The sequence below is a fragment of the Coffea arabica genome, chromosome 5c, assembly GCF_036785885.1.
Source record: "Coffea arabica cultivar ET-39 chromosome 5c, Coffea Arabica ET-39 HiFi, whole genome shotgun sequence".
In the NCBI taxonomy this organism is placed as follows: domain Eukaryota; kingdom Viridiplantae; phylum Streptophyta; class Magnoliopsida; order Gentianales; family Rubiaceae; genus Coffea; species Coffea arabica.
The window spans coordinates 36,616,271-36,630,391 of NC_092319.1; the positions used below are offsets into that span (position 1 = coordinate 36,616,271).

The 14,121-nt window shown below is 38.0% G+C and overlaps 2 protein-coding genes across 2 annotated transcripts; both read right to left on the minus strand.

Moving 5' to 3' along the window:
- Positions 1 to 1,152: 1,152 nt before the first annotated feature.
- LOC140007294 (dehydration-responsive element-binding protein 2E-like) lies at positions 1,153 to 1,914 on the minus strand. The gene has a single exon (XM_072050018.1). The coding sequence runs from the start codon at positions 1,912 to 1,914 to the stop codon at positions 1,153 to 1,155; it is 762 nt and encodes a 253-aa protein (XP_071906119.1).
- An 11,112-nt stretch (positions 1,915 to 13,026) lies between these two features.
- On the minus strand, positions 13,027 to 13,638 carry LOC140007295 (dehydration-responsive element-binding protein 2B-like). The gene is made up of 2 exons (XM_072050019.1): positions 13,461 to 13,638; positions 13,027 to 13,358 (listed from the first exon to the last, which is right to left on the minus strand). Exons 1-2 carry the CDS (start codon positions 13,636 to 13,638, stop codon positions 13,027 to 13,029), a joined length of 510 nt encoding a protein of 169 aa, XP_071906120.1.
- Between the last annotated feature and the right edge of the window lie 483 nt (positions 13,639 to 14,121).

The window sequence follows — 14,121 nt, forward strand, 5'->3', positions numbered from 1 at the left end:
TTTTTGTTTTTTGGTTTGGTCAAGCAAAAAAATCACTTTCTTGTAAGATACGTGGTAATTGTTGATGACGACGACCCCATGCCTTTCTCCTTAAAGAACATCTCAAACGCATTGTGCAAAAAGCAATAAAAACAACCTCACAATTCCATCACCTTAAGATACCCAACAAGTTCTCCTGTTGAAATTACGTTTTTCACTGTACTTCCAATGTGGCTGAACTGTTTGTCGATATATTCATCTTGGTTTGCATGAGATAATAACAATTATCAGCAAATACTCAAGGCAGATAAAAAAAAAAGAAAAAAGAATAACTCAAGGCAGACATGATAATTTAGTTTGCACTTGAGATTGTGCAAGTTGGTACTATATATAAAATTTGTTCTCTTTTCTTTGGACAGCTGTCCGTAAAAAGAATATCATTGTGCAAGGTGGCATCGACAGTAATTGTTGATCAAAAGAGGGAGGGAGAGAGGAGAAAAGAGAGAGAGAGAGAGAGGTAGGGGGAGAGAGAAAGAGAGAGAGAGAGACGGCGGTGCCAGCAATAGGACCGATGGCTGTGAGGTGGCATCGACAGTGATGAGTTGAGGTTGGAGAGTAGTAGTAGAAGAGAGAGATATGTGTGTATTTTTGGGTGTTGTGGGATGTGTAAATAAATTTTGTGAGTTTTTTTTTTATGTTACTATTAACTTTGTTTATTAAAAACTGGCAAAAATTTGGCATCCAAACAAGCCCTCTATTAAAGTCCTAATCAAGTAACGTGGAAAATTTTTTTGAATTGAATAATATAAGTAGGGTGCCGACTTCTTTTTAGTTTCTGTGTAATGGCCTTTAGGCTCTCCACTGAACCCAAAAATAAAATAAAATAAAATATATAAACCTACATACAACAAGCAAAATAGAAATAAACACATAGATAAAAAGCAAATATATTAAACAAACACAAATATACATACATATATTTTCTTTCTCTCCCTATCTCTCTCTAAAAATATATAGACAATATTAATATTTCTAAATATATAAAGACGGCTACTAGCAGCCACCATTAAGTATATACTTATTCACTTTATAACTAATTATATACATATAGTATAATAATTTGCTATATATTATATTATATTATATTAAAGGCTATAATGCATTACATGCACTTCAGTTCCAGGGGTAGTTGCCATCGAGGTTGCCATCGAAGATTCCTGGATCATTCATAGCAACCTGAAAAGGGGAAGCAGCCTGAGCTTCAGCCCAAATTGAAGAGTCATCTGTCTCTGGCAAATTTGATTTGAGGCTGTTCCACACTTCTTTCATAGGTGCTTCCTCACTTCTGACTGCCTCATTTCCATTGTCGTGAATAACGTTGGTATTGTCGTTCCTAACTGATGTTATACCAACAGTTGCTGTACCAGTGGGGTAACCAGTTGCAGTTGCGTTTGGGTTCAGCTCAAAGAACAGCCCTTCATTCCCCTGATACTGGGGTACGGGATAACTGGAGCTGCTGCTGGAAGCAAAATTCAGGAGCGAATTCTGTTGAAAAGGAACTGGTTGAACTCCGCTTTCATTTCCGCCGCTGGTGTTGAGAGTGAAGTAGTCGGGAATGTTCTGAGCCCTCCCAAAGAGATGTGGTAGATTCAGCTTGGCGGCATCCCCATACAGCTTATATGCTGCTGCATCGTAAGCGATGGCTGCCTCGTGGGAGGTGTCGAAAGTTCCCAACCAGAGGCGCGAACCACAGTTGGGTTCGCGTATTTCTGCCACCCACTTGCCCCAAGTCCGCTGCCGGACTCCTTTGTAGGTACAGGAAGCATTCTCAGGTCCGCCTTTGCCTCTCGTGCAGCCTTTTCTTGAACTGGCGTTTGCAGGCTTCTTTCCTTGCCTTCCGTTTCCGTTCCCATTTGCACTGCCGTCTGCTTCCATCGTTGATTTTGTTTATTTCGGGATTTTTCAGAGTAGTAGTGGAGAGTGTAGGAATGGCAATTGCATTTGCATGGAGAAATTAACAATTTATACTAGGCTAGGTAAGGATGAAGACAAAGAGTGATGAAGGAGGAGGAGGATACACGAGAAGAGAGTTGTGATGAATATAAGAAAGTACTATCAGCTACGTGTCCACGTCCATAGCAATGCCACTGATACTTGGCAACACCAATCTTTGTCTTTTATTTTTTTTCTTTGTATACTTTTTCCGTCAGATTAAATGTGCACTCGAACTTTAACTCTCACTTTTCTTCCCCTTTCAGACAAAAATTAAGCTCAGGTGGCGTAGAAGAACGGATGGTTCATCCCACTTGGATGGCTTTGAGGAGAAATACCAAGGATAAATATTTCACATGCATTTAAGTGCTGCTGAATGAGTTTGTAGTTAAGTTTGGGTCATAACTCCAAAACTGATGTCAGAACGGGCAAATCGAGGTGGATAAATTCTAAACTTGTTAGTAATTCTCTGAGCACTTGATCCCACTTCAAAAAATAAATAAATAGATAAAAAAAAATGGGCTATCTCTCCCGAAACTCAGCAGTGAGCTAGCTGAGATATATTGCATTGCTACACAGGCCTAGGGTTGAGACGTAGGTAGGCACTTGGCAGCTATCACAGTGACTGTTGTGCTCCTTTAAATGTTCTAGTTGAGGTGTTGAGACTTTGGAATCTAGTAAACTTTTCAATATTTTGCTAAGTTGTTTTGTGGAGAAACGTCTAAGGATTACCGTTCTACAATCCTTAGAAAGAAACAAAAACTGGAGCGACCAAAGCACCGACCGATGTACTTTCCCCTCTACCCCTCAAAGTTTCAAAGTATTTCGTCAGCACTCACTACCACAGTGTGTAATTGAATAGTGCCAATAAAAACTGTTGGCTTGCGGTGCTCGACACCTGAGTTCAACATTGATGCTACTTAAGAAATTTGAGTTGTCTTTTATTATTGTTTTTTGCTGCCCAATTAAAGCGGATTTGACTCTTTCGGTAAGTATGTTTACTTGTATCTCGAAGGTTAATAATCAAGTCAAGTTTGTGCCAACTTCTATTTGCCATAATTAACCAATCAACTTCGCTTATTTGCCATAATTAACCAATCAACTTTGCTTTTTCTAATTTATAAAAGAGCGGCCGGCAAAAGGGAGAGTTGAGTGATTATGGACGCAATGGCTTTTACTTACTTTGATGCTTTTAGAACAGCTCGTACCAATTTAAGTAATCCTGGCCTCGTACACAATATACTCTAAATCACTATAATTTTGGCTGTTATGTAATTGAATGAAATGGATTCGAGCCAGAGACGATCAAAATCTAAGAAAATGATTTTATAGGCAAAGGAAGATTAGGAGCAGTGAGTACTCAATTTATGGTTAGAGACGATCAAAATCTAAGAAAATGATTTTATAGGCAAAGGAAGATTAGGAGCAGTGAGTACTCAATTTATGGTTATTCTATTTCTTATGCGATCAGATTTAACATGAGATAACGCAAAATCATTGCTCTTGGCTTCCTAAGTGAAAAAACTTATAGGCGTTCTCTTTGGTTACCTAAACCTTGAGCTAAAATGTAGAAATTTTTAATCCAATAAGAGAACAACCATCATTAGTAGTTAATTTGGAAAATCGTCCAAGCAAGATAAACTTCAATTATCAACCAGCATTTATAGATAAGGTCACTTTCATATTCAAATGTATTATATGACGACTATAAGTTTGAAAGGTAAATTATTTAAGATGAAATGCCAACTAATATTTGAAACTAACAAAGATTCTCTATCACACAATTGTAAAAATTTGACATGAAAGCCAACATATGTTATTCGGGAGGGATTAAATTCATAATCGTAAACCTCACAAGAAGTATGGTAAAGCCTCTATAAATTAATACTTTTGGGATCATATGAATTCTATTAATTAAAAGAGATATTAATTAATCAATAAATTAATAATTTATGCACTTACAATTCTATCTAAGGAATATTAATCAATTAATATCTGCTCGATTTGTATGTATAATTTAATTCTATTAATATCTTCAATGTACATTGTAATTGATACCATTTCCTATTATCAAGAGATTAAAAGGATTTAGGAATACTAATTGATGGATATAGGCGTACAATGAATTAGATTAACAATATTATGTATGTAAATAACAATATTTTCAAAACTTTTAGATACAATAAGAAAACTTAGAGATGAGATTCATGTAGATTTAAACTTTAAGGAAAAACAAGCAACAATAGACTTATATTTTAAGAAAATATGATATGTAATTTTAGTAAATTATTAATATATGATATGAATGGGACAAATGTATTATATACGGTTTTCAAAAAAAATTATTATCTTATTGCGTTACTGAAACTATTAATTTACCTCATTAGCCCAAATCAGACTGAAAAAATTTATTATTTAATAGAAGTTATTAATTTATTGATATTAGTTTATAGTGGTTTTACTGTATAAGTTCTAATATTAGTAGTATGAGTTATTGACACTAATTGCACAAGACACCAATACAATACCCTTATTATTCGACACAATTGGTGCTGGTTGATATTGTTTATCTTTCTAAGATAAAATATAATACTTTTACCAAGTATTAAATGGATACTAGTTGTACACCTAATTTGTGAACTGTTAACCATTTAAATTGCATATACTTATATTTATTTCTTGCTTTAGAATTGAGACATAATTCCCAATTTTAATTCATTTTTTAATAGTTTAACATCCAAAACCCTTCTTAATCAGTGTCCATTGCACACATGCCCTTTGAATAAAAACCCAATTTAATAATATCAAATAATTGGTTTTTGAATAGGTTCCCATAGTTCACAATTAGAGTTGCAAATGAATCAAACTAGCTCGTGAATGCTTGTGAGTTGACTCGATCAAAATTCAACTCTCGACTAGAGTTCGGTAATACCAAATTCAAACCGACCAAATCAATCTATCAAACTAAATTTGAGTATAAATATAATCAGCTAGTTGGCTCATCGATTAGGATCAAATTTATATGTTTTTAGTATTTTTATTTCTAATAGTAAACTTACATATATGTCCCAATGTTTTTTCAAAATTATTTAGGTAAAATGTCTATTTTATCCATTCTAAAAAATATAATCATTATTTTTATTTTCTTGAACTCAAACTCTCCTAGGCTCGAACTTGAGGTCAAGTTTGAACTCAAGTTTTAGATTGAGAATTTGTCAAATTTGAGCTCAATATAATTGAGCCGAGCTAGACTTGACAAGGTCAAAATTCGATCCGACTCAACTTATTTGCAATTCAAAAACTTTTTATATTCTAATGTGACAGGTCTCTTACGCTTTTGGTCTTTGTTACGGAAATAATGGCGGTTCGGCTCAATCAGGTATTCAAGTGGCTTTTGCATCAGAAGTCAAGGATTTTTCTTGGTAGAAATAGAACTAAATTGAAAGCACGAGAAGGACTCCAAAATTCCATCAAAAGGAAGTTGTATTCCATACTCTACATAAAAATAACAACTCTCCAAACTCCAAATAAAAGTGAATTAGTTTTATCACTGTGTTAAATTATGAATTGCAATTGTGATTCAATACAAAATCCATCTTCCTTGCAAAATTTGGACACAATTAACACTGTCATCGAAGCCCTAAATTTGCACAAGATTTAAACCTAGTCTTCATAAATATTGGAGGTCAAAAAAAGAGGTCTTTCTCCTTCTACTGGTTCTATGGAATTGAAAAAGACAAATTATGTTATTTATATATTTCTAATAGTCAATTACATTAAAAGAAACTACAACAAAAAAATATCTAAAATTTACCCATTAAGGTAGAGAGAAATGCACAATACGAAGTCAAGGAACCAAAACGTCGAAAAAGATGATGATGCATCGAAGAAGACAATGATGAGAGTAATTTTAGAATCCTTTAATTGTTATCTAGAACATGGCAAGCTAGTATTCGTGAGGCCCAGTCGAGGCTTGGTTGTGAGGCCGAGGATTAGAAGTACGCAACCCCCACCCCCTCCCCTCGTGGATCAGGCTAGATCCAGTCTACATTGTAGATCGAAAGAGGGAGAATGAGAGGAGCCGAGTCCAAATTGTAGATCAAAAGAGGAAGGAGGAGAGAGAGAAAGAGAGACCAAAAAAGAAGGCTGCACCGGTAACAATATCGGCGTCAGTGAAGTGGCACCGGCAGTGGTGAGCTGAGGTTGGAGGGTGGTGGCAGAAGAGAGAGATGGATGTACGTTTTTGGGTGTTGTAGGGTGTGTATTTTAAAAAATTGTCTATCAAAAACTGGCAAAAAATTTGGCATCCAAACAGGCCCTCTATTAAAGCCCAGATCAGGCAACATTTAAAAAGTTTGAAAGAGTGCGCTTCTCAGGCTTAGGTAAATTCCTTAATTGCTTCTCTGCTTGACATGATTTCCTAGCTTACCTTGCTTGAGATTGATAGATAAGACTCCAGCCCTGTCCTGATGGTGCAAATGCTTTATTGTGTCCAAATTTCAAGAGGTTTCTGTAGCGGTTGCAGCAAATAGAGCTGAAGGTGACTCGATCGAGCAAATGAGCTAGTAAGGCAAAAAAATCTCCTTCGCATTCTACCCAAAAAAAGGCGATTGCACGAACGGTTGATTATCTTATGTTTTATTAAGTTTTTACAATAGCTCTTAAGAATTTTAAGATTGTTTTTTTTTGGAAATTATGATCTTAGTCAAACGTAGTCGTTCAACATAGCAAATTATGAATGTCATCCTATAGACCAAGGCATCCGAAAATTTGCCTTGATGTTTAATAATATTTTCCCTATAGTAAACTAGAAATAAACCTACAGACAAGCAAGCAAAACAGAAATAAACCTTTAGGACTAGCCACCAATATGGCAGCTAAATTTTGAGCCTGTTTTATGGGCTGTGAATTGCATCGAATGCTGGATACAGAAGAATACTGGTTAAAACCGATTGTAAACTAACTTTGTCACGGGTGGAATCAGACACACAGAGCAGTCCACATTCGAGCCTACTAAAGTAGATCAAATGCTAGACGAAGAAAAACTGGGAACTACAACTTATTCACAGTTGGAGAAAAGAAAATATGAGTGCAGACTATTTAATTAAGGAAAGTTTGCTTCAAAAACCAGGAGTGAAATGGTTGCTATTTTAATCAGGGTGTCGACTTTTGTTTGGTTTCTGCACAATGTGCCTTTAGGCCCTCCAATGTGTACCCAAATTCAAAAAGCTTCATACAATTCAAGCAAGCAAAACAGAAATAAACACGGACAAGAAGCAAATTTATTAAACAAACATATATATATAATAAATAATATGCTATATATTATATTATATTAAAGCTTATTTAGTATTCCATGCGCTTCAGTTCCAAGGATAGCTGAATCCATCCCAGCCTTTGCTATCTTCGAATTTGACGAGAAGATCCTGGATCACTCATAGCAGCCAAAAAAGGGGAAACAGCTTGATTGTCAGCCCAAATGGAAGAGTCTGTTGAATTCAAATCTTTGAATTCAAGCCACATTTGTTGACTTTTTTTAAGCCCAAAAATGTTGAAGTTTTTGGCAAACATTTCATCCCACATCGGAAGCTTTAGGAATTGAGGAATTGAGAGATTGCTATAAATAACTATCAATCCTTCAAATTAAAGTGTACCAAGAACAACAAAGAATTACCCCTAAGGATTTTGTAATTCTTTGTATTCTTTGTTCTCCCAAAATTTATAAAAGCGGGCTGCTTGAGTGGTGCTCGGAGAGTAGGCAAAATTGGCCGAACTCCGTTATCAATTTTCGGGTGCGTTCTTTCCTTATCTCTTTTATTTTGTTCCGCATTTATTTAGCAGTTTCTTTTCAATTATAGTATAGTATTCAATATATTTGTCGGGTTTATTTGTAGTGTATTATACGATTCTTTTGGGTGTATTTTCTTATTCGTGTTTTCGTATTATTTATGTATACACGGATATAGTTGTGATAATACACCGTGCACGTAAGTTCTGTCTAGGAGACTGGGTTTTAAGTGGGACCGCTTGTGACCCCTCCAGCCTTTCCTGGGAATTTACTTGGAATGGTAATTCTGTTTAAGGAGATTGTTTCGACGATCTTTCCTGGGAATTATTGAATCGGTTTAATCACTAGTTGTATTTTTGAGTGGGAAATTACCCGATTTCCCCAACAAGTGGTATCAGAGCCGAAGGTTCGTCCTTTGGCTTATTTGTAATTTGTTATATTGAATACTATAATTTTGAGTCTGTAATGGCATCTGACAATTCCACGTCAAGAATTATATCTGGGGCATCGGCTTCCTCGTCCACATGGTCGAGGATTCCAATGTCAAGTTTGAAGGTGGCGGTGGACACATTTGACGGTACTGGCCATTTCGGCATGTGGCAAGGCGAAGTCATGGACTCCCTTTTCCAACAGGGTCTTGACATTGCCATTGAAGAAAAGAAACCAGATGACATAGAAGAGAAGGAGTGGAGTACCATAAATCGGTTGGCATGCGGAACTATTCGATCGTGTTTGTCCAAAGAGCAAAAATATGCTTTCAAAAACGAGACTTCTGCATGGAAATTGTGGAGGGCATTGGAGGAGAAATTTCTGAAGAAAAGTGGTCAGAATAAACTCCTAATGAAGAAAAGATTGTTCCGTTTCGATTACCAACCAGGTACTACTATGAATGAACACATCACTATGTTTAATCAATTAGTAGCAGACCTGTTTAATTTAGATGTAAATTTTGAAAATGAAGATTTGGCTTTGATGTTGTTATCATCCCTTCCTGATGAATTTGAACATTTGGAAACTACGTTACTTCATGGGAAGGAGAATGTGTCTTTAGATGCTGTATGTTCTGCTTTGTATAGTCGTGAATTGAGAAAGCAGGATAAAATGAAAAAGAAAGTAGCTGCAGCAGATGAAGCGTTAGTGGCAAGAGGTCGTCAACAAAGCCAATCAAAGGGGAGAAGAGGAAGGTCCAAATCGAAAAGCAGAGTTGCCAAAGATGAGTGTGCTTTCTGTCGTGAGAAAGGGCACTGGAAGAAAGACTGTCCAAAGTTGAAGAAGAAAGGGAAAGCTCCGCAAGACGTAAATATTGCAGAATGCAAAAGTGATGCGGAATCAGATTTCTCTTTGGCTGTATCACCTCTAACATCCCATCCAGATGAGTGGATTTTGGATTCAGCTTGTACCTACCATATGACTCCCATGCGGGAGTGGTGCTTTGAATTTGAAGAACTTGATGGTGGAGTTGTGTACATGGGAAATGACAATCCATGTAAAACACGTGGGATAGGTTCAATCAAGCTGCGTAATCATGATGGATCCACCAGAATCCTGAAGGATATTCGGTACGTGCCGAATTTGAAGAGGAATCTCATCTCCTTGGGACTCTTGGAGTCAAAAGGCCTGGAAGTGAAGATGCGAGATGGAATTCTTAAAGTAACTTCGGGAGCACTTGTGATGTTGAAAGGTGTGAGGAAGAATAATCTGTATTACTACCAAGGTAGTACAGTTGTTGGGACAGTAGTAGCAGCAACATCTTCCAGTAGCAAGAAAGATACGGAGGCAACAAAGTTGTGGCACATGCGATTGGGACATGCTGGAGAAAAATCCTTGCAAAATCTTGCCAAACAAGGATTATTGAAAGGTACGAAAGTTTGCAAATTAGAATTTTGTGAGCATTGTGTTCTGGGAAAACAAAGAAAAGTGAAATTTGGCACTGGTATCCATAATACCAAGGGTATTTTGGATTATGTGCACTCAGATGTGTGGGGACCTGCCAAGACTCCATCCCTTGGTGGCAGGTATTATTTTGTCACTTTTATTGATGATTTTTCCAGAAGAGTTTGGGTGTTTACTATGAAGAGCAAGGATGAGGTGCTAGAGATTTTCCTTAAATGGAAAGCTCAGGTTGAAAACCAGACGGGAAGAAAGATCAAGATTCTCCGAACAGACAACGGTGGAGAATACAAGAGTGATCCCTTCCAGAAGATATGCCAAGAATATGGCATAGTTCGGCACTTCACAGTTAGAAAAACACCGCAGCAGAATGGGGTGTCAGAACGTATGAACAAGACACTAGTGGAGAAAGTACGTTGCATGCTGTCTAATGCTGGGTTAGGCAGAAAGTTTTGGGCTGAGGCTGTGACATACGCTCAACATCTCGTCAATCGCTTGCCATCATCTGCAATCGGTGGCAAGACTCCATTAGAGGTATGGTCTGGAAAACTTGCAACAGATTATGATTCTTTGCGTATTTTTGGTTCTACTGCATATTATCATGTAAATGAATCAAAATTGGATCCACGTGCAAAGAAGGCTCTCTTTATGGGCCTTAGTGCTGGAGTTAAGGGATACCGGTTGTGGTGTCTAGAAGCAAAGAAAACCATTATCAGCAGGGATGTTACCTTTGATGAATCTGCCATGTTGAATAAGGTAACACAAGATGGAACCAGTGGTACTCCGCAACAGGTGGAGTGTACGCCGAAACAGGTGGAGTTTGAGCAAATAATGGTGAGTCCAGCAAATAGCACCATCAGTGACTCTCCCATGGCAGAAGAGGAGTCAGATGAGGAAGAGGTTTCAACCCAAGAACCTCAACAGCAGCAAGAGTCAATTGCCGTCAATAGGGCAAGACGAGAAATTCATAAACCTGCTCGTTTTGTTGACATGGTGGCTTATGCACTTCCAGTTATTGATGATGTTCCATCCACATTTTCTGAAGCAGTTCAAAGTACAGAAAATAATAGATGGAAAGATGCTATGGAAGAAGAGATGCAATCTCTTCAGAAGAACAAGACGTGGAAGTTGACACAACTACCGAAGGGCAAGAAGGCAATTGGATGCAAATGGATATTTGCAAAGAAAGAAGGATTTCCTGACAAGATTGATGTTCGCTACAAGGCAAGATTGGTGGCTAAAGGCTACGCTCAGAAGGAGGGAGTTGATTATAATGAGGTATTTTCTCCAGTTGTTAAACATTCCTCGATTAGAATTTTGTTGGCCTTGGTAGTGCAGTTGAATTTGGAGCTAGCTCAACTTGATGTGAAGACCGCATTCCTTCACGGTGACTTGAAGGAGGAAATCTATATGTCTCAACCAGATGGATTCAAAGTTGCTGGTAAAGAAAATTGGGTTTGTAAACTGAGCAAATCGTTGTACGGATTGAAGCAATCACCGAGGCAATGGTACAAACGATTTGACCAGTTCATGATGGGCCAGAAGTACACAAGAAGCAAATATGATCACTGTGTGTATTTGCGCAATCTACAAGATGATTCCTACATCTATTTACTCTTGTACGTTGATGATATGCTGATAGCATCAAAGAGCCAAGTTGAAATTGATAAATTGAAGGCTCAGTTGAGTAAAGAGTTCGAGATGAAGGATTTGGGAGAAGCCAAGAAGATTCTCGGCATGGAGATAAGCAGGGATAGAACGAGAGGCAAGCTTTGTCTGACACAGAAGCAGTATTTGAAGAAGGTACTACAACGTTTTGGCATGAATGAAGATTCAAAACCTGTAAGTACTCCGCTTGCTCCTCATTTGAAACTTAGTAGCCTATTATCTCCAAAGACGGATGAAGAGCGAGCATACATGGCGAAAGTCCCGTATGCTAATGCAGTTGGTAGCTTGATGTATGCAATGGTGTGTACGAGACCCGACATTTCACAGGCAGTTAGTGTGGTAAGCAGGTTTATGCATGATCCAGGCAAGGGTCATTGGCAAGCTGTGAAATGGATTTTACGGTATATCCAAAATACCGTAGATGTTGGATTAGTATTTGAGCAGGATAAATCACTTGGTCAATGTGTAGTTGGATATTGTGATTCTGATTATGCAGGTGATTTGGATAAGCGACGTTCTACAACTGGCTACTTGTTCACATTTGCCAAGGCGCCAGTCAGTTGGAAGTCTATTTTGCAATCAACGGTGGCTTTGTCAACAACGGAGGCAGAGTACATGGCGATTACAGAAGCTGTGAAGGAGGCAATTTGGCTTCAAGGATTGCTTGAAGACTTGGGAGTTGGTCAAAAACACATTGACGTGTTTTGTGACAGTCAGAGTGCTATTCACTTAGCAAAGAACCAAGTCTTTCACGCAAGAACGAAGCACATTGATGTTCGCTATCACTTTGTGCGGGAAATTCTCGAAGAAGAGGAGATTTTTCTTCAGAAGATTTGGACTACGGAGAATCCTGCAGATATGCTGACCAAGGTGGTTACAAGGTCCAAGTTTGAACATTGTTTAGACTTGGTCAATATCCTGCATATTTGAGTTGGCGCCTGAGGGCGCAAATTTGAAAGCACCGCAAGGACCATTGGTTATTTTTTGGGTAAGAAGGTTTGTATTTTTTGGGTGGGATTAGAAATTATGCCAAGGTGGAGATTTGTTGAATTCAAATCTTTGAATTCAAACCACATTTGTTGACTTTTTTTAAGCCCAAAAATGTTGAAGTTTTTGGCAAACATTTCATCCCACATCGGAAGCTTTAGGAATTGAGGAATTGAGAGATTGCTATAAATAGCTATCAATCCTTCAAATTAAAGTGTACCAAGAACAACAAAGAATTACCCCTAAGGATTTTGTAATTCTTTGTATTCTTTCTTCTCCCAAAATTTATAAAAGCGGGCTGCTTGAGTGGTGCTCGGAGAGTAGGCAAAATTGGCCGAACTCCGTTATCAATTTTCGGGTGCGTTCTTTCCTTATCTCTTTTATTTTGTTCCGCATTTATTTAGCAGTTTCTTTTCAATTATAGTATAGTATTCAATATATTTGTCGGGTTTATTTGTAGTGTATTATACGATTCTTTTGGGTGTATTTTCTTATTCGTGTTTTCGTATTATTTATGTATACACGGATATAGTTGTGATAATACACCGTGCACGTAAGTTCTGTCTAGGAGACTGGGTTTTAAGTGGGACCGCTTGTGACCCCTCCAGCCTTTCCTGGGAATTTACTTGGAATGGTAATTCTGTTTAAGGAGATTGTTTCGACGATCTTTCCTGGGAATTATTGAATCGGTTTAATCACTAGTTGTATTTTTGAGTGGGAAATTACCCGATTTCCCCAACAGAGTCGTCTGTCTCTGGTAAATTGATATTTAAGATATTCCACACTTCTTCCATATTTCCTTCCTCACTTTTGACTACCTTATTTCCATTGTCGTCAACAACGTTGTTATTGTTGCTCATAACTGATGTTACACCAGAGTTGTTGTACCCATGGGGGTAACCTGTTGCAGTTACTTCTGGCTTCGTCTTGAAAACCAACCCTTCATTTCCGTGATACTGGGGTAGATCATTGGAGCTACTGCTGGATGCATAATTCAGGAATGAATTTTGTTGAAAAGGAATTTGTTGCTTGCAACCCACCTTGATTCCCGCCACTGGTGTTGATCGGAGTGAGAGTGTTGAGAGTGAAGTAGACAGGAACGTGCTGAGGTCTCTGATAGAGATGTGGTAGGTTTAGCTTGGCGGCTGTCCCCTACAGCTTACGTGCTGCAGTACCGTAAGCAATGGCTGCCTCGTGAGCGGTGTTGAAAGTTCCCAACCAGAGGTGCTAACCACGATTGGGTTCGCGTATTCTGCCACCCACTTGCCCCAAGTCTGCTTCCAGACTCCTTTGTAGGTGCAGGAAGCATTCTCTTGTCCGCCTTTGCCTCTCATGCTGCCTTTTCTTGAACTGGCTTGTTCAGGCTTCTTTCCTTGCCTTCCGTTTTCGTTTCCACTGCAGTCAGCTTCTGTCTTTGATTTTGTTTATTTCGGGAGTTTTCAGAGTAATGGAGGAGAATGTGGAAATGGAAGTTGCATTTGCATGGAGAAATTAATAATTTATACTAGCCTAGGGGAGAATGAAGACAAAGTGGTGAAGGAGGAGGATATGCAAGAAGAGAGTTGTGATGAACGAAGGAAAGTACTATCGGCTAGTGTCCGCATCCATGGGAATGCCACTGATACTTGGCAACACCAATCTGTTGGATAATGTTTGCCTCTTTTTCTTTTCTTTTTTCTTGTATACTCTTTCCATTAGATTAAATGCGCACTCAAACTTTAACTCTCCCACTTTTTCTTTTTTCACAAAAAAAAAAAGACTTTAACTCTCCCATTTTTCTTTCCCTTGCAGACAAAATGAAGCTCAGGTGGCGTAGA

Coding starts and splice junctions, on each gene's coding strand:
- LOC140007294 (XM_072050018.1), bottom strand. CDS start 1,914: ATGGAAGCAGACGGCAGTGCAAATGGGAACGGAAACGGAAGGCAAGGA.
- LOC140007295 (XM_072050019.1), bottom strand. CDS start 13,638: ATGAGAGGCAAAGGCGGACAAGAGAATGCTTCCTGCACCTACAAAGGA. Junction 13,359..13,460: donor GGTACTGCAGCACGTAAGCT/GTAGGGGACAGC, acceptor GATCAACACCAG/TGGCGGGAATCAAGGTGGGT.